The sequence below is a fragment of the Gopherus evgoodei genome, chromosome 9 (assembly GCF_007399415.2).
Source record: "Gopherus evgoodei ecotype Sinaloan lineage chromosome 9, rGopEvg1_v1.p, whole genome shotgun sequence".
Classification (NCBI taxonomy): Eukaryota; Metazoa; Chordata; order Testudines; family Testudinidae; genus Gopherus; species Gopherus evgoodei.
In genome coordinates this window covers 58,769,278-58,795,527 of record NC_044330.1, presented here as the reverse complement: position 1 = coordinate 58,795,527, position 26,250 = coordinate 58,769,278, and the positions used below count along the sequence as shown (strand labels likewise).

The 26,250-nt window shown below is 44.1% G+C and overlaps 1 protein-coding gene across 1 annotated transcript; it reads right to left on the bottom strand.

Moving 5' to 3' along the window:
* Positions 1–3,575: 3,575 nt before the first annotated feature.
* Positions 3,576–24,961, bottom strand: LOC115657925 (DNA-directed RNA polymerases I and III subunit RPAC2-like). The gene is made up of 5 exons (XM_030576277.1): positions 24,858–24,961; positions 7,123–7,220; positions 6,202–6,278; positions 5,006–5,088; positions 3,576–3,763 (listed from the first exon to the last, which is right to left on the bottom strand). The coding sequence occupies exons 1-5, from the start codon at positions 24,894–24,896 to the stop codon at positions 3,716–3,718; spliced, it is 345 nt and encodes a 114-aa protein (XP_030432137.1). The 5' UTR covers positions 24,897–24,961; the 3' UTR covers positions 3,576–3,715.
* Positions 24,962–26,250: the final 1,289 nt, after the last annotated feature.

Here is a 26,250-nt window from a genome sequence, read left to right as displayed (position 1 = left end):
TTCTGTCCGCTTTTTTGACTGCTGCTGCACATTGAGTGGATGATTTCAGAGAACTATCCACAATGACTCCAAGATCTCTTTCTTGAGTGAAGCACTTGGATGAGAGAAAGGTGATCAGGAACAGACAACATGGATTCACCAAGGGCAAGTCATACCTGACCAATTCGATTGCCTTCTGTGATGAGATAACTGGCTCTGTGGACATGGGGAAAGCGGTGGATGTGATATATCTTGACTTTAGCAAAGCTTTTGATATGGTCTCCCATAGTATTATTGCCAGCAAGTTAAAAAAGTATGGATTGGATGAATGGACTATAAGGTGGATAGAAAGATGGCTTGATTGTCGGGCTCAATGGGTAGTGATCAATGGCTTGATGTCTAGCTGGCAGCCAGTATCAAGCCGAGCGCCCCAGGGGTTGGTCCTGGGGCCAGTTGTGTTCAACATCTTTATTAATTATCTGAATGATGGGATTAATTGCACTCTTAGCAAGTTCACAGATGACACTAACCTGGGAGGGAGATGTAGATATGCTGGAGGGTAGGGCTAGGGTCCAGAGTGACTAAACCAGGGGTCAGCAACCTTTCAGAAGTGGTGTGCCGAGTCTTCATTTATTCACTCTAATTTGTTTCACGTGCTGGTAATACATTTTAACGTTTTTAGAAGGTCTCTTTCTATAAGTCTATCATATATAACTAAACTATTGTTGTATGTAAAGTAAATGAGGTTAAAATGTTTAAGAAATTTCATTTAAAATTAAATTAAAATGCAGAGCCCCCCAGACCGGTGGCAAGGACCCGGGTAATGTGAGTGCCACTGAAAAACAGCTCGCGTGCTGCCTTCGGCATGCGTGCCATAGGTTGCCTACCCCTGGACTAGACAATTTGGAGGATTGGGCCAGAAGAAATCTGATAAAGTTCAATAAGGACAAGTGCAGAATCCTACACTTAGGAAGGAAGAATCCCATGCACTGCTACAGGCTGGGGACTGACGGGCTAAGCAGCAGTTCTGCAGAAAAGGACCTGGAGATTACAGCGGACGAGAAGCTGGATATGAGTCAGCAGTGTGCCTTTGTTGCCAAGAAGGCCAACAGCATATCGGGCTGTATTAGTAGGAGCACTGCCAGCAGATCGGGGGAAGTGATTATTCCCTCTATTGGACACTGGTGAGGCCACACCTGGAGTATTGTGTCCAGTTTTGGGGCCCCCACTACAGAAGGATGTGGACAAATTGGAGTCCTGCGGAAGGCAATGAAAATTATTAGGGGACTGGGGCATGTCTTACACAGAGAGGCTGAGAGAACTGGGGTTATTTAATCTGCAAAAGAGACGAGTGAGGGGGAATTTGATATCAGCCTTCAGCTATCTGAAAGAGGGTTCCAAAGAGGATGGAACTAGGCTGTTCTCAGTGGCGGCAGATGACAGAACAAGAAGCAATGGTCTCAAGTTGCAGTGGGGGAGGTCTAGGTTGGATATTAGGAAACACTATTTCACTAGGAGGGTGGTGAAACACTGCAATGGGTTACCTAGGGAGGTGGTGGAACCTTCATCCTTAGAGGTTTTTAAGGTCAGGCTTGACAAAGCCTTGGCTGGGATGATTTAACTGGGGGTTGGTCCTGCTTTGAACATGGGATTGGACTAGATGACCTCCTGAGGTCGCTTCCAACCCTAATATTCTATGATTCTAACAAAGCAAGAGGTGGAGGCCAGGTGATCAGTTTGCCTGGGAAAGAGAGAAAGGACAGAGGAGGGCCAGCAAGGTATGGCTGAGGGTGGGCTGCTTGAAGCTAGTCAGTCTCCTAGTTTGGGACTGAGTGGGGAGCCCAGGGCTCTGGATCTCCACAAGACGGACTTTGCTGAATGTTTCTGCTTTCTGTGCTAACAAGATCTGTTTCTATGCTGAGTTCCACAGAACTAAAACTTTCTATTTTACCTTGCTGGCTGAGTCACTGCTGACTGTGGAGTTGGTGTGCATGGCCCCTTTTGGGGTATGTTCAAGGCTTCTCCAGGTGTCCTATTCAGGTGGACTCACTGCAGGGAGCTCACAATGTGAACAGGGCTGCTAAATGCTCCAAGGTCAGATCCAAGGAGGCTTCCCCTAGTGAGTGTGTGGCCTGAGGCGTTGTTGCACTATAAGTGGATCCAGTGTGAACTTCATTCAGAGCCGTTCCAGAGCACTGAGCCTGCAAATCTATGACAGATGGGCAGGGACACAACCCTATGCTCTGGTTGTCCCTAAACCTCGGCCTGCCAGAAGTAGATCAAAGGGCAGAGATCACTTGACAATTGCCCTGTTCTCTTCATTCTCTCTGAAGGGCCTGGCAGTGGCCTCTGTCAGAAGATAGGGCAAATGGACCATTAGTCTGACCCAGTATGGCTGTGTACATGTTATGTTCTTATCTAGCTCTTATCCACTGGTAGATCTCAAAGCACTTTCCAAAGGACGTCGGCATTATCATCCCCATTTTACAGTTAGGCAAACTGAGGCACAGAGAGTGGAAAGGACTTGGTCAAGGTCACCCAGCAAGAAAGTGGCAGGATAGAACCCAGGTCTGCCGAGTTACAGTCCAGTGTGCTCTCCCCTATGCCACACTGCCTTTAGGGGAAAGGACGTTAACTCTCCTGGAGGATGACACAGAGACTGGAAGGCAGGCTCTTGGTGGGTAAAAGAAGGATCAGATTCTTCTGTTTTAAAACACATGGATCTTGATTTTTCTCACCTTTACCATAGGTGAAAATGAGGATTTCAAACAATGAAAAAGGAGATCGGAGTCAGGTGGACAGACTGGTAAATAGTTCAGTCTCCATATGGATCCTGTTATTAATTTGGGATCCAAACTGAATTGATTTATTGTAAAGAAATCACATCTGTTCTCCCTGTACATTACACATAATTTATGCTGCTTGGGATAAGCCATGCCCCAAGTAAAGCCTAATGATACGTTCTCTGTTGTTGTAAGGAATGACCAGAGTGCCCGTTTGATAATTAAACAAATGGGCTCATGATAAACCCACAACTGCTGATGGTGGATTTCCTTGTGCACCAAAAGCTCAATCAAGGGAAATGGACACTACTCCCCCTTTGCTCTGTGAACTGATGCTTTTTAAAAACACACACACATGCTCACAAGAAAGGCACAAACAGACACAAGCAGGATGGGAACTGCACATTCATTGGACTGATGAAATCTTAATGCTCTTATTACTCTGGTCTTTGCAGTTACCCTTCCAACACCGCAGAATCATAGTCGGTTTTTCCCAAGGGGTGGGTAAAGGGTTAAGTGGAAGTCATCAAGGCACCCAAAAAGTGGAAGAAGTGTGGAAATGTAAGAAGTTTAGAGAAAATGGATGAAAGCTGAAAACTTAGCATCAGATTTCAAACACTGCATAGGGTTGGAGGTGCTTTGATCTGGAGGATTTCTACAGACTCAGATCTTGAAGTGAATTTGAGGCTGTGGAGATTTCTAAGGGCGAGAATGGAAGTGTAGTGGGGACTGCTGACCTGAGAAAATTTCAAGAAACCCCTTTCTTTTTCTGGATCTGTGGCAGGTCTGAATGGAGTGAAATGCAAGCAGGACTGAACCTCACAGCATTTATTAGAGAAATTATACAATTTGCTTCAGATTTGTCATAAAAAAATAAAACCTCTTTCAACAGGGGCATTAAACATACATGAACAATATATACATGTCCACTCTGTACTCCAGCAGCTGCAGGGCTAGTCCATTTCCGCCTCTCTTTGGGCCTTGTATTCCTTTACGCTTGCCTGCAAATGAGATCAAATGACCAATGTCAATGCTGTATGTTTGATTAACTAAAACACAGCCAGGCCCATGCCCACACCTGAGGAGCTTTGAGAGGCTCTCTGGTTCTGAACATACTTTCCCAGGCAGAGTAAGACAAGAAAAGAGCGACATTTTAATGTGGTTGAGGCTCCTGTTTGAAAAGGCTGGAGGGTCTAGGAGGACTGAAGGGTGGGGAAGGAAACCGATGAGCTTTAGGTGCTCTGAGAAATGGTTGCATTTTATTTTTGATCAGTCTTGGTTCACTGTAAGGGAGGTGAGGCAGTGCCTCCAGGAGTAGCCCCAAGTTCAGCCTGCCTATTGACACAGATGTTTTACGGATTACAGCAGCATGTTTGAAAGAGAACAAATTCAGGGCTCATTTTTGCCCCCACTGAAGTTGCTGCCACTGCATCCAGCCCTTCCTTCAAAGAGCATACATCCACATCCGTTAGGGTTGGGGGGAGCAGATTATTGCACCATCTTATTGCTGACTGATCCCAAACTTATCCTCGTAGCCCTGCTGCATCCAGGTTCCACTTACACCCAAGCCATCCTTCACATTGGCATTCTTACGCCTCTATGACACCAAACTGTCTCTGTGATGCGCTAGCTGCTCTCTGCCACAAGCAGGATTACTGAGCCTCAGGTGGCTTTCCAAATCCTATCCCCCCAGTATGGTAGAAAAAACACTTCTTCCAAGATGATGGGGAAACCCCTCGGATGTGGAATGCAGATTTGTGCATTCTCTGAGCTTCACTTACACTGCAGTAAAATGTAATGAACAGGGTGAAATAGCAATATTTTACATTTGACTTGTACAGCAACTTCCATATGAGGATCCCAAAGCACTCCACAAACACTGCTTGCTTCTCAGAACCCCCCTTTCAAAGGTAGGTGAAGTGTCATTTTAGAGATGGGGAAACTGAGTCACAAAGAGGTGAAGTGACTTCCCCAAGGTCACATAGTGATCCAGTGTCAGAGTTGGTCAGAGAGCCCAAGTCTGCTGACTCCCAATTTCACTTCTCTAACTACTACAACTGGCTGCCTCCAAATATGTGCAGATCCTGCAAGAGGAGCGAGGAGGGGATCCGTTAGATAACATCTGCGGCCATGGACATGTTAGTGCCTCTGTCAGTCAGACAATGCAGCCAGCTATTTCTCTCCTTCACAGACCACAGAGAGAAGGAGCCCAGAGTCATTCTACCATGAAGCTGTGACCTCACCTCAAACTTGCTGAGCACGTGCTGGCAGACGTCCACCAGTTCTGTTAGTCCTCTCCGGAATGGCTCAACGGCCAGGATCCCCCCTTCAGAAAAGAAGAAGCATTCACAGAAAGTGCGGCTCCAGTACTGGACATGGGGCCCTTCCCCTCCTAACCCAACTCTCATACACCTCTTTGGCGGCCCCTGTGATAAGGTAAGGATCTTAGGCCAGCATCCATGTCATGCTCCCTCCCACTCCCATCAGCAGTCTGAGAAGATCATACAAGGACTGAATGGACCACGGAGGCTTGAACTGGTGTCTCAGAGCCCCATGTCCAGGCTGAAGCCCTTTGGCAGGGGACAACGTAGGGGAAGCTTGCCCTGCAGTTTGTGTTGTGGACAGACATAGGGCTCTACTCTCCGGGACCAGCAATCCAGCACTTTGCAGTACTGCTGAATTCTTCAAAAAATTAAAAAGCCATCTAGCACAACTTGGCCATTTCCAGTGGCTCTGCTCTTCTACGCAACCAACACTCAAGGCCACAGGAGAGGGGACCTGTGAGCTGGGAACCAAGTTAGAGGCTCTGGCTGGGTTTTACAAACTATTCAGAGGGACAATTGTGAAGTAGGTATGGAAATGGAGCCGCAGCAGCCTTGCTCTTGCAATGGCAGATACAGTCCCAGGCGAATCCTGCAGGCTGCCCTTTGGCATGGACATCAGGATAGTATGAGGGGAACACAGAGTACAGCACCCAGAGGGCACCTTGCTACACAGAGCACTTGCAGTGCTATTCACCCCAGGAATTAGCAATATCTGCCCATCGAGCTGTGTAACAGACTGGATCTGCTGTTTAGTGTGTAACGTAACAAGCTTTGTGTGAAGATTTAACTTGGAGGAGGCACCCAGGAGCTAACTAGGGGTGATACCAGGTGGGATGCCCAAAGCTGAGTGAGGCTTTGGGACCACAACTCCCCAGGCTTGCTGATTACTACTGAGGCCACGTCTGGGCTCTGCAGTGGGGGATGACAGAGACCAGCTCTATTTTTGCTACACAAGCTGCACTGATCATGGATGGTGACTGCAACTGCTCTGTAGAATGCTGGAACCAACGACATGCAGAGGGAGGGGGAAAGACTTCACAGGTGGGCAGATCCATGGTTTCAGGGCCTGACATGGCAAGGGACAGCTGTCCAGGGAAACCCAGCTGCATTCCTACCTCTGGTTTGGATCCGGAAGTTGATTTTGCTTTCAGATGGGTGGGTGATGCTGTAACCACAGAACTCCACTTCAGGGCTACAGGAGGTACAGAAGCAGGAAGCATAAGTGGGCTCTCAGAATCAGCAGCAAGTCAACTGCAGAGACACTCATGTTTAGGAAGCCTCTGAAGCAAGCAGACCTGCACTGCATCTTGGTCCCACTTGTTTCAAAAGCAATCACCTCCCATCACCCACAGCTCCCTGAGATAGGCGTGCAGAGGAAAAGGTGTGCTTCTGTGGGGTGGGCTAGATCCTAAAGTTGGTGGGGTATGGAATAGATAAACACCCCCTGCCTTTTCTATGCTGTGGATGGATTTCACGACTGCCCAGACCCAAACTTAAGACCAGTTGAGTGGTTGCCCTGGTTTTAGCAGCTGAAAGAAAGCATGGCCTAAAGGTTACAACACTGGTTTGCTGATAGTGATTGATCATGAGCAGCTTACAAGACTATCACAATTTGTCCTTTGAAATTATCAAATGCAAACCCCCCTTCCTTAATACTTCTAGAGCAGGAACTCATGACAAGAAGTTCCTCCTAAATATTGATTACTGGATAGGGTCATGTAGGTCATGAGATACTATTCTTTTGACTGCATGAGCATACGAATCAGGCTCCCAGTGCGAATATTTGTGTTTGCACATTCAAAATAAGATTCTCTAATACTCACTTGAACACTGGCTGTTTCCACTCCCAGGCCTGACAGTAAACTTGTTTCCAAAGGGGCAGAGATGCAGTCAAAGTGCATTTGTTTAAAGAACCCAAGTAGGGAGATTTGCAATATTCATCCGGCTTCAGCAGTGCCAGAGGTGCTAGATCAGAAGTCTAGGGACGGCAAACATGGCCCTGAAGTGGTACCAGTTATCACAGGGACTTCACTTACTTTTTCATGATCATGTAACGGAGGGAGTTGCCAAGTGTGTGGTCCTCATCATGTAACACAAATGTGACACAGTTTCCATCCATCCCATCTGCCTGGACCTGCCAGAGACAGGAAAGCAAGAGGAGCACAAGAATATGGTTATATCTCCAGATGATTTAAACTCCTTCTGAAGTAACTAAGGACAGGCCTACACTAGAAAAATGACTCACTTCTGATGACTGGTGTCAGCAACAGGGTCACCCCCTATGGTATAACTGTAAGCATAGACCTGGACAACTAGGTTTATCATTGTTCTTCTATGTTCATCATTGTGTTAGAAAACAGTGGTTGAGAATTGCCACGAGCTTGTTTTTGGAGAAACGCCACAGCTGGAGTATGGGCCCACCACACAAATCTGGAGGGGAAAAAAATATAAGCCAGAGCCTTCCTCTTAGAACCCAGGGATTTCTAGACTGCCAGATAGATGAAGGCTAGATATATTGCACGATAGAAAAGCTAGGAATTAGTATTATATGCACGGTCAAAGGGTTAGTGTTATCCTAGGTTTTGATCCTTCCATTCCTTGCACACCCAAAGGTCCCAGCCTTCAAAGGGAATTTTGGGAGCATGAGTACAAGATCCCACCCTCAACGATCTTTAATACCAAGCCGTTCTTGGATCTCATTCACCAGGAGTCACATTCCAGACCCAACAATAGACTCATAAACTTTAAGGTCAGAAGGAACCATTATGATCTTCTAGTCTGACCTCCTGCATAACACAGGCTACAGAATCTCATCCACCCACTCCTGTAACGAGGAGTTATTGAAGTCCTCAAGTTGTGGTTTAAAGACCTCAAGGTGCAGAGAATCCTTCAGCAAGTGACCCGTGTCCCATGCTACAGAGGAAGGCAAAACTCCCCCAGGGCCTCTGCCAATCTGCCCTAGAGGAAAATTCCTTCCCAATCCCAAATATGGCGATCAGCTAAACCCTGAGCACATGGGCAAGACTCACCAGCCAGACACCCAGCAAAGAATTCTCTATAGTAACTCAGATCCCACCCTGTCTAGTGTCCCATTACAGGCCATTGGGCATATTTACTGTTCATAGTCAAAGATCAATTAATTGCCAAAATTAGGTTATCCTATCATATCCCTTCCATAAATGTATCAAGTTTAGTCTTGAAGCCAGATATGTCTTTTGCCTCCACTGCTCCCTTTGGAAGGCTGTTCCAGAACTTCACTCCTCTGATGGTTAGAAACCTTCATCTAATTTCAAGTCTAAACTTCCTGATGGCCAGTTTATATCCATTTGTTCTTGTATCCACATTGGTACTGAGCTTAAATAATTCATCTCCCTCCCTACTATTTATCCCTCTGATATATTTATAGAGAGCAATCATATCTCCCCTCAGCCTCCTTTTGGTTAGGCTAAACAAGCCAAGCTCTTTGAGTCTCCTTTCATTTTTTGCCCCCAGGTTTTCCATTCCTCGGATCATCCTAGAAGCCCTTCTCTGTACCTGTTCCAGTTTGAATTCATCCTTCTTAAACATGGGAGACCAGAACTACACACAGTATTCCAGATGAGGTCTCTCCAGTGCCTTGTATAATGGTACTAACATCTCCTTATCTCTACTGGAAATACCTCATCTGATGCATCCTAAGACCACATTAGCTTTTTTCACAGCCATATTACATTGGCGGCTCACAGTCATCCTGTTATCAATCAACACTCCAAGGTCCTTCTCCTCCTCTGTTACTTCCAAGTGATGCGTCCCCAGTTTATAACAAAAATTCTTGTTATTAATCCCTAAAAGCATGATCTTGCATTTTTCACTATTAAATTTCATCCTATTACTATTATTCCAGTTTACAAGGTCATCCAGATCTTCCTGTAGGATATCCCGGTCCCTCTCTGTATTGGCAATACCTCCCAGCTTTCTGTCATCCACAAACTTTATTACCACATTCCCACATTCAGTATTAAAAAGATTAAATAACTGTCTGAGTCTGTGGAAACTGGCACCTAGAGTGTAACAAGTCTCTGCTTTTTTTTCCACTCAAGGGGGGGGGGAAATAGTCCCAGCATCTATTGCTGCTGGAGGAGTCGTAGGGATACCAGCTAGGATCCATTGTGGGGAGAAAAAGGAGAATATCTAGGAATAATGGGATGAAATAAAAAGAAACATGCAATGAGGTGAGACAGCAGGAAAAGCTTCCTAAAGGAGAAAGTTTGTTGTGAGGAGTCAGGCCAACTCTACACTTACAAGCATACAGCAGCACAGCTGCACCAATACAGCCGTACCGCTGTCAGAGTGCTCATGTAACCACATTGTTGATGGGAGAGACCTCTCCCATCAACAATGAGCAGCAGTAGCTATGATAGCGGGAGAGCTGGTGGCCACTTCTGGGACCGTGCAGAGCCAGGGAGCCTGCCTTAGCCCCGGGCTCTGCTGCGCCGCTTACCGGACTTTTAACTTTTACAACAGGCCACATAAAAAGCACTAGCAAAGTCAGTACAAACTGAAATTTCATACAGACAATGATCTGTTTATACTGCTCTATATACTATATACTGAAATGTAAGTGCAATATTTATATTCCGATTATTTTATAATTATATGGTATAAATAAGAAAGTCAGCAGTTTTTCAGTAAGTGTGCTGTGACACTTGTATTTTTATGTCTAATTTTGTAAGCAGGTAATTTTTAAGTCATCAGCTTGGTTTTCTCTGCACTGATTTCCATGCCATATTTTGCGAAGGCTTCATCCAGTCATTTCACAAGGTTGGCAAGTTCATCTTCGCTGCCTGTCAGGCCATCAACATCATCAGCAACCTGAAGATTTCACATCATTCGCCCCCCTCCCCCAATGCTGACTGTGCATATGTGATCTTCTAGGGCATCAGTCATTATGCGCGCCAAGCAGATGTTGAACAGTGTGAGCGAAAGAAGGCAGCCTTGGTGGGAAACCACTCTCCTTTTGTGCCATTGATGAGAACGCCACTGCTGGCCTTGGCATACAGTTGTTTAATGGTAAAAATAAACTTAAAACCAACATTGTACTTCTTCATAGTTGCCCAGAGAGCTTCGTGCCATACTCTGTCAAATACCTTCTTGAAGTCAACAAAGACGTGGTAGATGTTCTGCTGGTGTTGTAAGTACTTCTCACATAGAACATGAAGGTTGAAAATCTGTTCAGTGGTACTTCTTCCAGCATGAAAGCGAGCCTGTTCTTCAGCGATGATATTCTCGGCTTGTGGCTTCAATCTGTTTAATATGACTTTCAACATCACTTTGCTGGGATGGCTAATTAAACTTATGGTCTGATAATTTTGACACAGTGGCAGGTTGCCTTTCTTTGGCGGAGTGACTGTGTCCATGTGGAGGGCCACTCACCGGCCTGCCAGATCTTCTTGCAGCTCTTGGTGAGTACATCTATTAATATTTCTCCTCCGAATTTCATCAGTTCCGCTGGGATGTTGTCAATACCTGTAGCCTTTCCATTCTTGAGTGATTTCACAGATGTCTCCACTTCTTCACGAAGTATTGGAAAGTCATCCTCCTCTGTTGAATCTGGGTAGTCTAAGCTGATGACAAACAAATGTGGTGGGATCAGCTCACATATCACTGCCAGCGGACTAGAGCTGGAGACAGTAAAACCGTTCAAGTATTTGGGGGCAATCATCACTGATGAAGGATCCAAGGCAGAAATTTGGGCAAGAACTGTGCAACCAGCAGCACCAGAGGCAAAGCTAAAGCCAATTTGGAGGAATAAGAACATCTCCCTGGAATCCAAACTGAAACTGCAGCATGCACTGGTCATCTCCATTCTTCTATATGCGTGCGAGACATGGACCCTTATGGCAGAACTTGAACAGAATATACAGGTAGTAGAGATAAGATGCTTCCGTAAAATCCTGGGCATTTCCTACTTCGACCACATCACTAATGAAGAGGTCTGCAACATCATCACCCAATGCACTGGGTCATATGAAGACCTGCTGACGACCATGAAGAAGCACAGGCTGAAATGGTATGGCCATGTAACAAGATCACTGGCCTATCCAAGATCATCTTCCAGGGAACAGTACAGGGAAAGAGAAGAAGAGGTAGACAGAAGAAGAGACGGATTGACAACATAAAAGAGTGGACAGGAATGGACATTGTGGAGAGTCAAGCACTGACACACAGGGGTAGAGACAAATTGGCTGATTGCTCATCAATGATAGTGCCCCAACGACCAGTGTGGTTATGGTGGTGATGATGATGATGAGTGTTAGGATATAGATATTTAGGCCTGTTTGCAAAGGCCTATATTTCAAGAATTTAGGTGTATTTGTATTACTTAGCTAGTTATAGAGGTATAAAAGAATTAAAATTACTGTTTGTGTAATGGCCTTTTTTACTGTGACTGGCTAAGGCCTTTAGCTAAGATGTAGTTAGGCAGCCATAAGCTGAGAAGTATATGGTTACATTTTTACATTTTAAACTAGTTACATTGAAATAAGGTGCTGTTATAAACACATAGCTAAGGGTTAATGTCTCTTTCACTTATAAAGGGTTAACAAACAGTGACCTGCAAACATCTGACCAGAGGACCAATCAGGAGACAAGATACTTTCAAATCTCGTGGAGGGAAGCCTTTGTTTGTGGGTTTTGGGTTTGGCTTTGTTCTCTCTGGGTCCTGGACGGGACTAGAGGTGCAACCAGGTTTCTGCCAATCTCCCTGCTACAGTCTCTTATCTATTCAGAATTGTGAGTAAGAAAAAAGGCGGTTATAGTCTTTTAATTTGTTTTCTTATTTGCATATGTGTACTTGCTGGAAGTAGCTTAAATTGTGTTTCTGCTGGAGAAAGCTTCTATTGTTTATAAGTTGAAAGACTCTGTAACTGTTTACTATCTAAAGTGCAGAGATAAACCTTTTACTTTTTTTCTTTCTTTTTTATTAAAAGTTTTGCTTGTAAGACCTGTTAATTTTTTTCTCCTAGTTAAAGTTCAAGGGAATTGGTGGGAAGAAGGGAAGGATAAATTTTCTCTTTGTGTTAGATTCACGCAGCTTAAATCTGTAGGGCCTCTGGGGGAGGGGGAAGGTAACACTCCTCTCGGTGTGGTGATTCAAGAAATTGAATCAGGTGATTTCCTAGTGTTCCCAGGGCGGGAAGGAGCTGGGAGAAAGAAGGGAGAGGGAGGGGAATGGTTTATTTCCCTTTGTTGTGAGACTCAAGGAATTGGGTCTTGGGACCCCCCAGGGAAGGTTTTTGGGGGAAACCAGAGTCTATCAGGCACTCTACTCTAAGTCCTGATTGGTAATGTAATCAAAATCACTAAAGAAATGTCAGGGGTTTCTATTGAAACTTAACTGCTCCTGGCAATCTCTGGTTGTACAAAATAAAAGTGTAATCGGGGTACAGTTGTGTAAAAAAAGTAATCAGAGTGCAAGGAATGTTAGACAAAATAAAATTTTGTTTGTGCACAAAAAGAAAAAAGGAAAGCAATAATGGGAACACTAAGCCTTGGGGTGGCTCTGGGGGATCCAACTGTCACTTTGAAAGTGCATAAAAACTCTGGGCATGGGAAAGGCAGTCATATCTTGTGTAAAATTAATATGGCTAATATAATAAAGGTTAAACTATTTCCCAAAACATGTGCAGTGTATATTTAAAAAGGGGTAAAATAAATGCAAACAAAACATGGTACTTAATTAAAATGCTGTTAGGGCTCCAAAAGAAGCCATAGTAAATTGTGCTTTCTTTTTCAAATCTTTAAAGCAGTGTTTTAAAGCAAAAAATAAAAGTAAAAAGTAATCACAACTCTGGTGAAAGTAAAATGTGTCCCTTTTAAAACAGTCTCTGAGCTGCTAATAGCTTTAAATCCAAAGGCAAGCCAAAAAAGCGTCTGTGTAAATGCAATTTACCTAGCTAATGAAAAAAAAAACTGCACTTTGCAGCACAAAAACCTAAAAATAATAAATACATCTGGTCAGCAAACAAGCTACTAAAGGAAGGTAAAAAAACAAGTCAAACCTAAAAGTAAGGGAAACAGATTAACCCTGAGAGAGAGAGAGAGAGAGAGAGAGAGAGAGTGTGTGTGTGTACACAAAGCAAAAATCTAAAGCTGTCTCTCAGCTATTACCTAAAAATAAACGTAAAGCTTGGTACAGCAAAAATACTACTGCAAACATGGTCTGTTGTACAAAAGGGGAAACTAAGGCACACCACCTCATAAGTTTCATGAACGAACAGTAAGTGGGGTAATTCACTAGCCTAACTATAAAACAAAACCAAAACAGCGTGGAGGTAATTCTTCTGTTTTTCCTGCAATTAGCAAAAAAAAGTGTAAAAAAAATTAGTATTATTATTAAGCAACAATCTGTCCCCACTAGGGGGGTGGAAATTGTTTCTTTTGTTTTTCAAACACTCTACAAGCATGCTGGCGCCAGCAAAAAAATAACCCAAAATACCATGAATCTATGTTTTGTGTTGTTATCTGTAGTGTTTGTCTTGTTGCTAGCATAACGTGGGTTGGGGGTGGCTTCAAAAGGCTAACCTAAAAAAAAAAAAATGTGTGTAAAAATGCAAAATGCTCAATGCTCAACTAAAAGGCCAGCACCAGCGCAATAGCTACCATGGTGCCTGGAAATAAAACAGAAACTAAGGTGGCCCCACGAGCCCTATGAAACTAATTAAAAAAAAAAAAAAAGCAGCTCACTAAAAATCAATAAAGGGGTGTAAAAAATGGGTGTAAATCAAACAAAATGTTTGGCTGTGCCCCTCTCCTTTAACTATAAAAAAGCAAAATCAATGGCCTATGGCAAGGGGTAAACAATTGGGTGTACTATATATAAGATGTTTTGCTAAAAATGTACATATTACTGGGGGCACAATTACACCAGCCCCCAACCAAACTACACACATCTACACGCTGCTATCTGGACTCTGGTGCACAAATAAATCTGTAAATCTTATTGCTGTAAATAATCAAACCAGGGCATACTACCTAATTCCATACCAAGTGATTAAGTTGGTTTAAATAACAAACCATTTCTCTGTAAACATTCAATAAACTTATAATATAAACAAAAGCACGTAAAACTTGCAGAGGCACCTTGTTGTAACTGCCAGCAACTGGACACATTAAAATCTTAACCCTGTCAAAGGAAAAGAGGCAGTGTTTTGGTCGTGGCTCGGACGTGGGACCATACTGCAGTGATCAAAACTGGGTGTTGCTGTGCACTGTATATTGTTAACAGTACTTGTGTTACACTGAATATAAAAATAACCTATAAGTAATGCAGTAAGCCCGCCCCACCCCGCAGTGTGCAGAACAACCCGAACCCAACCTTCTCGGGCACACTATAATGGGAAGTCTGAAACACTAATTAAAATAGGTGTGGTATGCCTGTACAAGAAAAGGTGCAGGGCACTATACTACACAAGGGGCAGTGAAACAAATAAAATATCAACACCTTCCACCTTGATGCCTGGCAGTATCAGGAAATGTGTCGCCATATGTCCTATGCTTTTCCAGGGATACCTGGGCAGGAGAATCCCAAAAGGAAAAAAAAAAAGGGAGGGGTGGGGTGTTAGGATATAGATATTCAGGCCTGTCTGCAAAGGCCTATACTTTAAGAATTTAGGTGTATTCTTATCACTTAGCTAGTTATAGAGGTATAAAAGAATCAAAATCACTGTCTGTGTACTGGCCTTCTCTTACTGTGACAGGCTAAGGCCGTCAGCTGAGATGTAGTTAGGCAGCCATAAGCTGGGAAGTGTATGGCCACATCCTCACATTCCAAACTAGTCACATTGAAATAAGGTGCTATTGGGCTATTAGGAATACAATCCTGTCCTGATATTCCTATCACCTCCAGAGAAAGGGAAGAGCCTAGAAGATGTAAAAGGAAACTTAGTTTGATAGCATCCTGTCTGGCAAGAACTCACTTATCAATTGACACAGCTGGAAAACCCTTATGTCTGTATACATTGTTTGCGCCTTTGGACTTTGGGTATTGTTGCTCTCTGTTCATGCAAAAAGGACCAGGGAAGTGGAAGGGTGAAGGAATAAGCCCCCTAACAATGATTTTTTAAGTGAAGTGAAACTCAGGGGTACACAAGACATATCAGACTCCTGAAAGGGGTACAATAGTCTGGAAAGGTTGAGAACCACTGCTCTAAGTGAAATCCTACCCTATTGAAATGAATGTGAATTTCACCAATGACTTCAATAGGATCAGGATTTCACTCTAGTAATCAGAGCTAGGTTGTGGTGTTATCTAGTGCTTCCATCAGCAGATCTCATGGTTTTACAAAGCAATTCAGTATCGTTATTGCCATTATATATGGGGAAACTGAGGCACGGGGCAGTGACATGTCTTGTCTACGGAATCAGAGTGAGCCAGTGGCAGAACTGTGTTTCCCAGGTCCCAGTTCAGTGCTCTATTCACTAGGCTACACTGCCTCCACCACCCCCTGGGTTTATAACTAGGACTCCATGTCTATGACGGAGATCAAGTCAGCACTAGGAGTTAAAAAAAAACCCAGCAGTTCCATTTTAAAATCCTGTTTGTCCAGCATTTAGATCAGCTCTCGATACCTGGTCTTAGCTGAAGGGTCTCAGGCAGGGAGAACATCTTGGTAATTCTGTGGCTAAGGCACTACATCTGGAATTCTGGGTTCAGTGCCAAGCTTTGCTGCAGACTTCCTGTCTGACGTTGGGCACAGCTCCCTATTGATGATATGTTGCTTTTCCCTCCCATCCCATTGTGAGCTCTTTGGGGCAGGGACTCACTCTGTGCCCACAACACTGGGGCGCTGATCTCGGTTGGGCCATCTAAGCCCTTCTTCTGCCTGTCAGGCCCCTCATTGGTTTCCTTCAACTTCTCAGGAAAGAGCAGGTTGAGGGCTGTGCACGCCAGGCTGATGAAAGAGATGGTTATTTCCAGGGGTAGGGTCACGAAGGGCGGTTTAAATGGGCTCGTATGCTCTGAGAGAGGAGAGAGCAGGCAAGGGGGATTTTCTCCTTTAGATTGATGCATTTTAATGGCTACCCAAGGAGCCTGGAACTATGGAAAGGTGCTTCTGAGCATCAGTAGACACTAATAATATCAGTAAATACTTCCTTGCGGACTAGCAAAATAACAACGGGCTCTGGGAACAAACAGGAAGGATCTGGGCCTAATGCATGTGAGAGGGGACTGGGAGTCAGTTCACTTGGGTTTTGTTCTCAGCAATGCCACCATCTCACCAAGTGGCATAGGGAAAGTTCCTCATTTCTTGTCTTCTATTCCCATGGAAGTTTTGCCAGTGACCACCGTGGGGGAAGGACCTATTCCTTAACCTCTCTCTCTACACTTATTTTCCCCATGTGTAGAATTGAGGATGATATTAACCTACTCCACCGAAGGGTTGCGAGGCTTAATTTATTAAAGTACTTTGAGATCCTAACATGAAAGGAGCTGTAGAAATACAAAGGATTATAATGTTAATATAATTATTGTGCCGAATGTAATCTACAGGGGCTTTCTGGAGCCAGTCCTGGAATTCTCTAGCAGATCTTGATAACCCGTCTCATTCTCTGAAATCACTGTCCCTGTTCTTCTAAAACTCTGAGCAAATTCCTTGCAGTGTCTGTGCCTGTGGAAAGGTGAATGTAACTGCTGAGGGTGTTGCTATGTGACAAGAAGTGAATGGAGTTGTGAACCTTCTGGAGCATTTGAGGAGCTGACCGTGGGCAGGATGTGAGGAGATGAGGGCTTTGTATAGCTCTGGCTCCACACTTAACCTTGAGACCTCGCAGCAGTTCCGAGGTCGGCTGGGGATTGACTGGTGAAATCAGGCTCTGCAGCAGCTATACTTAGCCCAGAGAGAGGCCAGAGGCTCAGCAGCGCTCTGATGGCTGGCAGATTATTTAGATACTCTTGGTTTTGGAGACAATCTCAATCCCAAACTGGTCCTGTTGGAGCTTTTAGTTATTGGCGCATTGGCAGGAGTCCAAACAGACTATATCAGGATCCTGTGTCATGTCTCTAGGGGCCTGATCCTGCACAGTGTGGCATGCCCTTAAGGCACAATATGTCACGGGATTGGGCCCTCTATGCCTCAAACACCTGCACATGTGGATTTGGATGTTATAAGTAAGGCTACGATTTAGTCATGGGTATTTTTAATAAAATTCATGAACAGGTCACGGGCAGAAAACAAAAATTCACAGTCTGTGACCCGTCTATGACTTGTACCATAAATACCTCTGACTAAATCTTAGTTGGGGGGGGGGCCCTCAAGAGGAGTCCTGCTCTGTGGGACCCCAGGGGTACTGCTGGAGGCCTCCGGGAGGCCACTGCTCTGGGGGTGCCCCCAGGGACCATCCCCAGCCTGCTGCCAGTGGCCACTGAGCTGCGGCTGCTCCTGCTGCTCTGGGACCACTGCTCAGGTGGTCCCTGGGGCCAGCCACCCTGAGACACTCGAGCCGTGGCCATTGAGGCTGGCTGCAGAGCCACCCAAATGGCTAGCTGTGGAGCTACTCCAGCAGCAACCACTGTGGATGTCCCTCGACCACCTGGCACTTGGGGCCAGCCACACTGACCACTGCAGAAGTCATGGAGTTTGCGGAAAGGAGGCCGTGTGGCCTAGTGCAGTGCATGACAGGAGATGCACAGGGCAGACTTCTTAAAGGAGATTGAGAAGGTAACAAACCATGCAGCAGACTACAATGCATTTAGCTTTTCCATCTGCCTAGTACATTGAGAAACTGGTGTAGTGATCTGATGGATGACAGCCCATGCACCACTATTTCACGGAGCCGCAGGGAACATGCTGTGCCAGATCAGTCTGGTTCCCGGAGACCTGATTTATCCCTCCTGCTTCGCACAGAGATCCCTTTGATACATTTCCGGATCTCCATAGGGATGGAAGTTTTGCGGCAGATGATCAGACTGCTGGTCCTCCAGCAGTGGCTGTTATCTGATGCTTCAGAAGAAGGCAAACAGCATCCCTCCAGTAACACACCACTTGACTTATGCCATACTGTATACATAGGGAGGGTTCTGACATGGCCCTGTGGTAATCAGTTTGTGCCCAGAGGCATGAAGTTGGATGTCTCTACATATTTCTAATGTGTCCATCACTGTGGTATGTAGGTGTCAAATTATTCAACCCATTTGAAAAATGTTCTCCATTATCTGACCTGAAAGCCCGATCTCCTTCCTGGTGTAGGGAATTCTACCTAGTGCGTGCAGCAATATTTTATTTTTCTACATTTACTTGCCATCCATTTCATCCGCTGGACCCTTATTCTCAAATTATGGACCAACAGGAAAAGAGAAGAACTGATCTGTTTTCATGGCAGCTTTCCTAATCTGAAATACACAATCAATCAAATTGCCTCTAGATCCCCAAAGATGTTTGGAAGTGGAGTAATTATTCCAGAAAAAAGTCGCTTTTATTCCAGAAGAGTATCTATACAGGGCAGTTATGCTGGCATGGCTATAAAGAACAATTATTCTGCTAAAGCTATGCTGGTCAATTTCCCTGCATAGACAACCCCTTAGAGATGGGAAAGACCCACAAGATTATCCAGGGTATCCACACCAAGGGCAGGCTGTTGACTCTGGTCCTGACAGATCATCTCTCAGATATTTGTTTGCCTCTCCCAGCTAAGCAATCCTAATAGCTGTAATCCCACATCATATAAAAGATCTTCCTGCTTAGAGGGACTGTGATTTACAATTGTGAATTATTTAACCTTGTCAGTGGTACCTACATACTGCAGTGATGGCTGCATTATCACTGCACATAGAGGGACTAGATTAGCTAGACAGGGTGGTGGCTAGTTTACATTTGGGACACTGGTTTTTATTCATGTTCAATGGGCAATCAGGAGGGTCAGTTTATACACAAGTGTAGGTGGTAACTGGTTAGAGACCATGGTACAAGTCTGTCCCTAAATTCCCTTACATCAAGCAACCCATCTCAGTCCCCTTTCTCTTCTACTGTGCAGGGGTCTGTACACTATGGGACATTTCTAGATCAAAGTGCCTGGTTTGCTGTCTAGGGGCCTGATCCTTCTACCCTTTTCCACATCTTTGTCAATGGAAGTACTCATAGTTACTCATGGGATCTGCATGATTCGGCATTTGGTTGGAACAATAACTGACCATATTAACATGATTCTTTTTTAAAAACAGGCAATAAATAATAGATACTACTAATAATCCATTTGTTTCCCCTGTCCAGCCATCTCCATTCTCAATAGCCCCTTCCCCATTGGTTGGTTGGTTGGCTGGCTGGCTGGCAACTGGAGACTCTGGAGGAGCTGTCCAGAGAGTACTAATTTACAATGTCTTGGGCTGCTGGACAAACAAGTTCCTTTCAAACTAGTATGCGATACAAATCCAGCTATGGTGAACTGTAATGCCATCTAGTGCATTGGCTGAGAGAAAAATAAAGTACAAGGGACCTGATAAAGGAAACATAAGATGGCGAGGTAATATCGTTTATTGGACCAACTTCTGTTGGTGAAAGAGACAAGCTTTTAAGCTAACACAGAGATCTCCATCAGTTGAAAACTTGAAGAAGAGCTCTGTATAAGCTCAAAAGCTGGTTTCTTTACCCAATAGAAGTTGGTCCAATAAAAGATATTACCTCACGCACTTTGTCCTGCTAATAACAGGACCAACACAGCTACAACAGCACTTAACCAACTAGTGAAGGAAAGGCAGACATAAGAATAAAGTATGGGTTCATGGATAGAAAGACCAGTCTGAAACTCTCACAACAGAGCTGAATAATCTTGCCAATGTGTCAGTTTAGAGTGTGGGGCAAATCTCTACCAAGGAAAGGTCTTGCAGCTATCAAATTGATTATCTGAGACTCCTTGGGCCTCATTCCAAAAACTCCCCTTGAAAAATAGGGCCAGTTTTAGAAAATATTGACCCTAGCTTCTAACCTAGCTCCATCTAACATAGCACAGACTTTGTTATTCCTATTCTATGTAGGATAATCTTGGTGAGATCAAAACAAGGGCAACACAATGAAATGCTTCAAGAAATTAAAGCAACAGGCACCTTCTCGGATCTCACTCTTATGTCCATTTCTGAAAATGCCACTTTTGTCTCTTCTCAATTTCTCCCTCCCTCCACTGTTGGCTTGGGTTTTAACTTCATACCTGTGCCATTTAGCTCCATGAAACATATTATACAAAATAAAGTGGCATCACATCCTGTGGTGCTGACAAGCATTAGATAGGGCTACTGATGTTTCTCTAAAGATCAGGGGTGAAATCTGAACTCAGAAACATCCTCCATTACCTTGTGACAAACACCCTACAACAGCTATGTTCCTAGGTTCGAGAATTTTCTGTGCAAACATCCCACACTGCTGCCTGGGGAGGAAGGAAGCCCACTACAGAATCAGTACTTACTAGGGCTGTTGATTAATCACAGTTAATGCATGTGATTAACTCAAAAAAATTATTCGCAATTAAAAAAATTAGTTGCAATTAATAGCAGTTTTAATTGTACTGTTAAACAATAAAATACCAATTGAAATTTATTAAAGATTTTGATTTTTGTACATTTTCATATATATTGCATGCTGTGTAACTGAAATCAAAGTGTATATTTTTATTATAAAAATATCTGCACTGTAAAAATGATAAACAAAAGAAACAGTATTTTTCAATTCACCTCATACAAGTACTGTAGTGCAATCTCTGTCATGAAAATGCAACTTAAAAATGTACATGTTTTTGTTACATAACTGCCCTCAGAAACAAAACAATGTAAAACTTCAGAGCTTACAAGTCCACTCAGTCCTACTTCTTTTTCAGCCAATCACAAAACGACAAATACGTTTGTTTACATTTACAGGAGATAATGCTGCCCTCTTCTTATTTACAACGTCACCAGAAAGTGAGAACAGGCATTTACTTGGCACTTTTGTCGCTGGCTTTGCAAGGTATTTACTTGCCAGATATGCTAAACAGAATTCTTAAAAGAGTAACACTCTGATGTGGAAACTACAGAACCTGAACCACCAAAAACAATCTTCTGCTGCTGGCATAAGATAATGACAATGAACATTTATCGGTCCATCCTGTTTTGGATTGTTATTGAGCAGAACCCATCATCAGCAGAGATCCATGTCCCCGGGAATGGTGGTTGAAGTACAAAGGGTCATATGAATCATTAGTGCATCTGCATGTAAATATCTTGCAACGTTGACTACAACAGTGCCATGCGAATGCCTGTTCTCACTACAAGAAACGGGCATTATCTCCTGCAAATGTAAACAAACTTGTTCATCTGAGCAATTGGCTGAACAAGAAGTGTGACTGATTGGACTTGCAGCCTCTAAAATTGTACATTGTTTTATTTTTGAATACACTTTTTTTGTACATAATTCTACATTTGTAACTTCAACTTTCATGCTAAAGCAATTGCACTACAGTACTTGGATTAGGTGAATTGAAAAATACTTTTTTTCTTTTGGTTTGTTTACAGTGCAAATACTCGTAATAAAAAATAAATATAAAGTGAGCACTGTACACTTTATATTCTGTGTTGTAATTGAAATCAATATTGTGAATATGTAGAAAACATCCAAAAATATTTAAATAAATGGTATTCCATTAATTTTTTTAATTGCGCAATTAATCACCATTAATTTTTGTAATCGCTTGACAACCCTAGTCCATGCCCCTTCGATCTATCTCAGGCACTATACAGACCTCTCACTGCAGCATCTGAGCGCCTTACAGTCTTTGATATAGTTATGCTCCCAATGTCCTGGGAAATAAGGCAGTGTTATTATCCTTATTGTACAGATGGGGAATTGTGGTCCAGAGAGACTAAGCAACTGGCCCAAGGTTACACCGGGAGTCTGTAAAAGAGCAGGAAACTGAACCTGGTTCACCCAAGTCCTAGGCGGGTGCCCTAACCACCAACCCTCCTCAGACATCCCTTAGACTGCATAGCCCACCTGCCATGTAGATGGTCCACTGGATTCAAGCTCTGTATCTCAAGAGAGGGCAAGTGAAGGGGCAAATAATGGCTGTTTGCCATAGCACTACCCAACCCCAAATAAAACCAATCCAGGGCCTCACCTAGTATACAACTTCATACTGACCATCTCTCTGTTCAGCCTGACCTGGTTCCCTGCCTGTTCTGTGAAACAATGAGAGCAGCAGGGGAGCTCTGGCATCACAACTCCTGAAGAAGCCACACTACCATGAAACAGGGCTGTGGAGATGGCAGAAGGGAGTGACTTCTGTGCCAATGCAAGCTGTCTCCAGCAGCTCTCCTATGACCCATACATTCATCAAGGACCTATGGATTTTTGGAAATGGGGACCTCCTGCCACTTCTGTGAATCCCTGATAGAAAGATTTCTTCCCAGATGTGTGATTAACCCTTGCAGAAAAACACTGAGCCCATAGTAAGCAATTCACTGCTACACAAGGGACACAATTTTGTTTGCTAAACAAACTGACAACCCAGCTGCTCCACTGCTGGGCTAGACTGATTATAAAATAATATGCCATATGCCATGCGGCTGTGGTTTCACATACAACTTTCAGTTCTGGCACAATATCCCATTTTTAGAGAACCATTTAATCAAATGTATTAGGTTACGGTCAATTGAAACCTCCCTATGAAGGCCTATGCCCCTAATCCTGGTCCCAACTCCCACTGATATCAATGCCAAAACTCCCCATTCTTTTCAGTGTCATTAGATTCCTAGATTCCAAGGCCAGAAGAGATCATTGTAATCACCTAGTCTCATCTCCTGTATAACCCAGGCCAGAGAACTGCACCACAATAATCCCTAGAACAGAGCTTTTAGAAAAACATCCAATCAAAACTGTCAGTGATGAAAAACCCATCACAACCCTTGGTTGTTCCAATGGTTAATTATTCTCACTGTTAAAAATGTATGCTTTATTTCCAGTCTGAAATTGTCTATTTTTAACATCCAGCCATTACGTTTCTCTGGCCAGGTCTACACTACAAATTTACATCAGTGTAACTACATCACTCAGGGTTGTGAAAAATCCACACCTTAGAGCAACGCAGTTATACTGACTTAACCCTTGATGCAGACAGCACTATGTCAACAGGAGGGCTTCTTGTCGACATAGCTAGCTACTGCTTCTTACAGAGGTGGCTTAACTACGCTGGTGGGAGAAGGTCTCCTGTCAGATAGTAGTGCCTACACAGAAGCGCTACAGTGGCACAGCTGCATTGGTGCAGCGGTGCTGCTTCAGCGTTTTAAGTGTAGACCTACCCTTGGATAGATGGGAGAGCCCATTATTAAATAATCTTCTCTTTGTTAAGATCAAGCACCTTGTGTCTATCACTGTCAGGCAGGTTTTCTAATCCTTTAATCATTCATGTGGCTCTTCTCTGAACCCTCTCCAATTTATCAACATCCTTCCTGACTCCCTTGCTCCAAACCACACTGCAAATCAAGCATAAAATGTTCTTATTTATAAACAACACATCTGCTGTTACCAACAGCCAATACTTAGAACTACATTATACAGAGGAAGTTTGCAGCTTGTAATGGAGGCTCAAGCTGAAAGTAGGGAGATGAAAACTCTGAATGGGATTGGCTGAAGATAAGTAACAGGTTGGTGGCTCCTCTACTGCTCTGTAGCTATGCCACATCTTATCTTCTTCTGAAGGATACACTTGCTTTCTGGACTCAGTTGCAGGGCACATTGAGCTCATTTTTAACAGAGCGGTGGGCTGTGGAGGCAAAAGGTCCTAGCAAAACCAGAAGTGTGGCCTCACACTTAAGGAGACTCAAAATCTTATTACTACTGAACATTTATATTGCAGTAGTGCCTAGTGTTGACCAAGCTGGGATCCATTGTGCTAGGTACTGTACAAATATAGTGTGACTAACAATCCAGGCCCTGCTCAAAGGAATTTAGGCACCTAATTCCCAATGGGAAATCCATGGTAGTTAGCTGCCTAAATAGCTTTGGGGATCTGCTCCATACAGGCTAAAAGAAAAGACAACAGGTGACGAGACAACTAAGCAGATGGAGAAGAGAGGGACAGCATTTCCAACTGTCTAGAATCACAAGTGTTTTTCTTAAAGCCCCAGCTTCTAGATTCACATGATTTGTGAGAACCTGTTTTCATTTGCAAAGAAAAGTAAAGTTTCTAGTGCTCATAGAGAAAGCTTGAAAACATGAGCCTCAAAAAAGGCTCAAAACCTAGAAAGAAAATAAAAAGAACCCACATTTACTAGATTCTAAAATCTCATGGTTTGGGGTAGGAGCTCAACTCATTATGTTTGAAAGGCTGAAGTACTGGGGTATGGAGGCTGAGGGGGACATAAATAAAACAGCATTTTAGGAAAGATCTGGGTGTAAGTCCCAGTTCTGCTGCAAGCTACCTGGTGCAATCATCACTCACCCCAGTGCCTCAGACCCAGCCCTCACCTGCAGAACAGAGATAAAGCGCCTTTTCTCTCTGAATCCAGGACCGTAGGTGGGCTCTCAGATATTCCAGCCATGGGAGCCTGATAAAGATCGAGCTAGGCAGAACACAGGGCCACCCATGAAAGCAGTCCCAGGCCCACGGAAACTGAAGGGTTTGGGAGCAGCACACCCTGGGGGCTGCACAGGGGAAGCCGAGGGTCACCACGTGACTCTTCTGCCACAAGCCTGAGTCCCCCAGCCTGCCTCCCTAGTGCATCCAGCCAGGAAGCACAGCAGGACCAGGGAGCCCTGACCTCCCAGACACTCACCATCTCAAGCACTGGCTTCCTCTCCACCTCTTCAGCCATTGCTGCCTGGGAAGAATTTCCTTCCTCCTCCTCTTCCTCGAATGCTGCTAAGGGATTCTGGGAGTTGTAGTCCAACCCTAGTGAAGTGGGCAAACAAGGAAGATTTTGGTGTGCTCTGAAATCTCTTTCCCGGCATTGCCAAATTGGAGTCTATATTTGTTGTGTTTCTTAAAGCCTGCAGCTCCTGGGTCCCGTGATTGCCTGGGAATTTCAGCTATCAGTGTTTTTAAACAAGTTTCTAGCACTTTGTTGAAGAGAAAAGCTTGGAAATGTGATCTGAGTGCAGCCTAAAGGTTCAAAACTCAGTAATGTGTTAATAAAAATTAGTCAAGGCCTCTAAAATCATGAGATTGGCTTTAAAAATTCAGTTGGGTTTCTTTTTGTTTGCTTTCTGGTGCTGGTACATGTATGGTTCATGCTTTCGAGCACTTCTTTGCAGCCAAGAGGGCCAGAAATTTAGCTTTTTTAAAAAATGAAAGCTGCAATTGTCAGGAAATAATGATTCCATAACTGAGATGCTAACCTAGTCACTAATATTGTGCCACTCACAGTAAAATTGCAAGGAGTGACAGTACAGAAAACCAAAAGTCAAATAAAAAGAACTCCAAATGTACTATTAAAAAAAACAACAAAGCAAAACAAAAACAAACAAACAAAACCTTGTGATTTTTAAGTCAGTCCCATAATTTGGAGGGGCCTGGCTCAAATTTGAACACTTAAGGTTGGTGACGCTGCTGCTTTTGTGGCAGGTTAATTCCACTCAGAGGCATTCATGGGAGCTGCCAAGGGTCTGTATGACACTGGCTGCCTGGGAGAAATACAGTGAGAGCAGGATTAGGAAATGAAGATATGTGAAAAATAAAGGACAGCGCCACAACAAGCTATGTCCTTGGCACCTAACTACATATCTGCACCACAGAGCATATCCTAAGCATGACTGGTGCTGAAATAGGGAGAAAACTGTGTCTCACCCTGCCATGTGAGGAAACGGATGGCAGAGATAGCATCATGTGAGATGCTACAGCATCAGGACTGGTCATCACCAAAACAACCCAACCCCGGGTTTGAATCTCAAACATACTGTGAAGTCTTGCTCTGAATGGAATGAAGGCGGTACTTCACTAAGGCTACCTCAGGGGTATTCAGGGCTGGTGCTTCCATTTAGGCGACCTAGGCGGTCACCTAGGGCACCGGGATTTGGGAGGGCAACAATTTGGCGGTGGTGGGTCCTTCCGCGCTCTGGGTCAGCGGCAGCAATTCTGCGGCAGGTCCTTCACTCGCTCCAGGACCTGCCGCTGAAGTGCCCTGAAGACCAGGAGCGCAGAAGGACCACACACATACCCCCGCTGCAGAA

What these genes read in the sequence shown, in the direction of transcription:
- LOC115657925 (XM_030576277.1), bottom strand. Translation starts at nt 24,896, where the DNA reads ATGGCTGAAGAGGTGGAGAGGAAGCCAGTGCTTGAGATG. An exon ending in CGTTACATGATCATGAAAAA is followed by an intron (nt 6,279 to 7,122) that starts GTAAGTGAAGTC and finishes TACCTCCTGTAG; the next exon opens with CCCTGAAGTGGAGTTCTGTG. An exon ending in CTTCCGGATCCAAACCAGAG is followed by an intron (nt 5,089 to 6,201) that starts GTAGGAATGCAG and finishes TCTTTTCTGAAG; the next exon opens with GGGGGATCCTGGCCGTTGAG.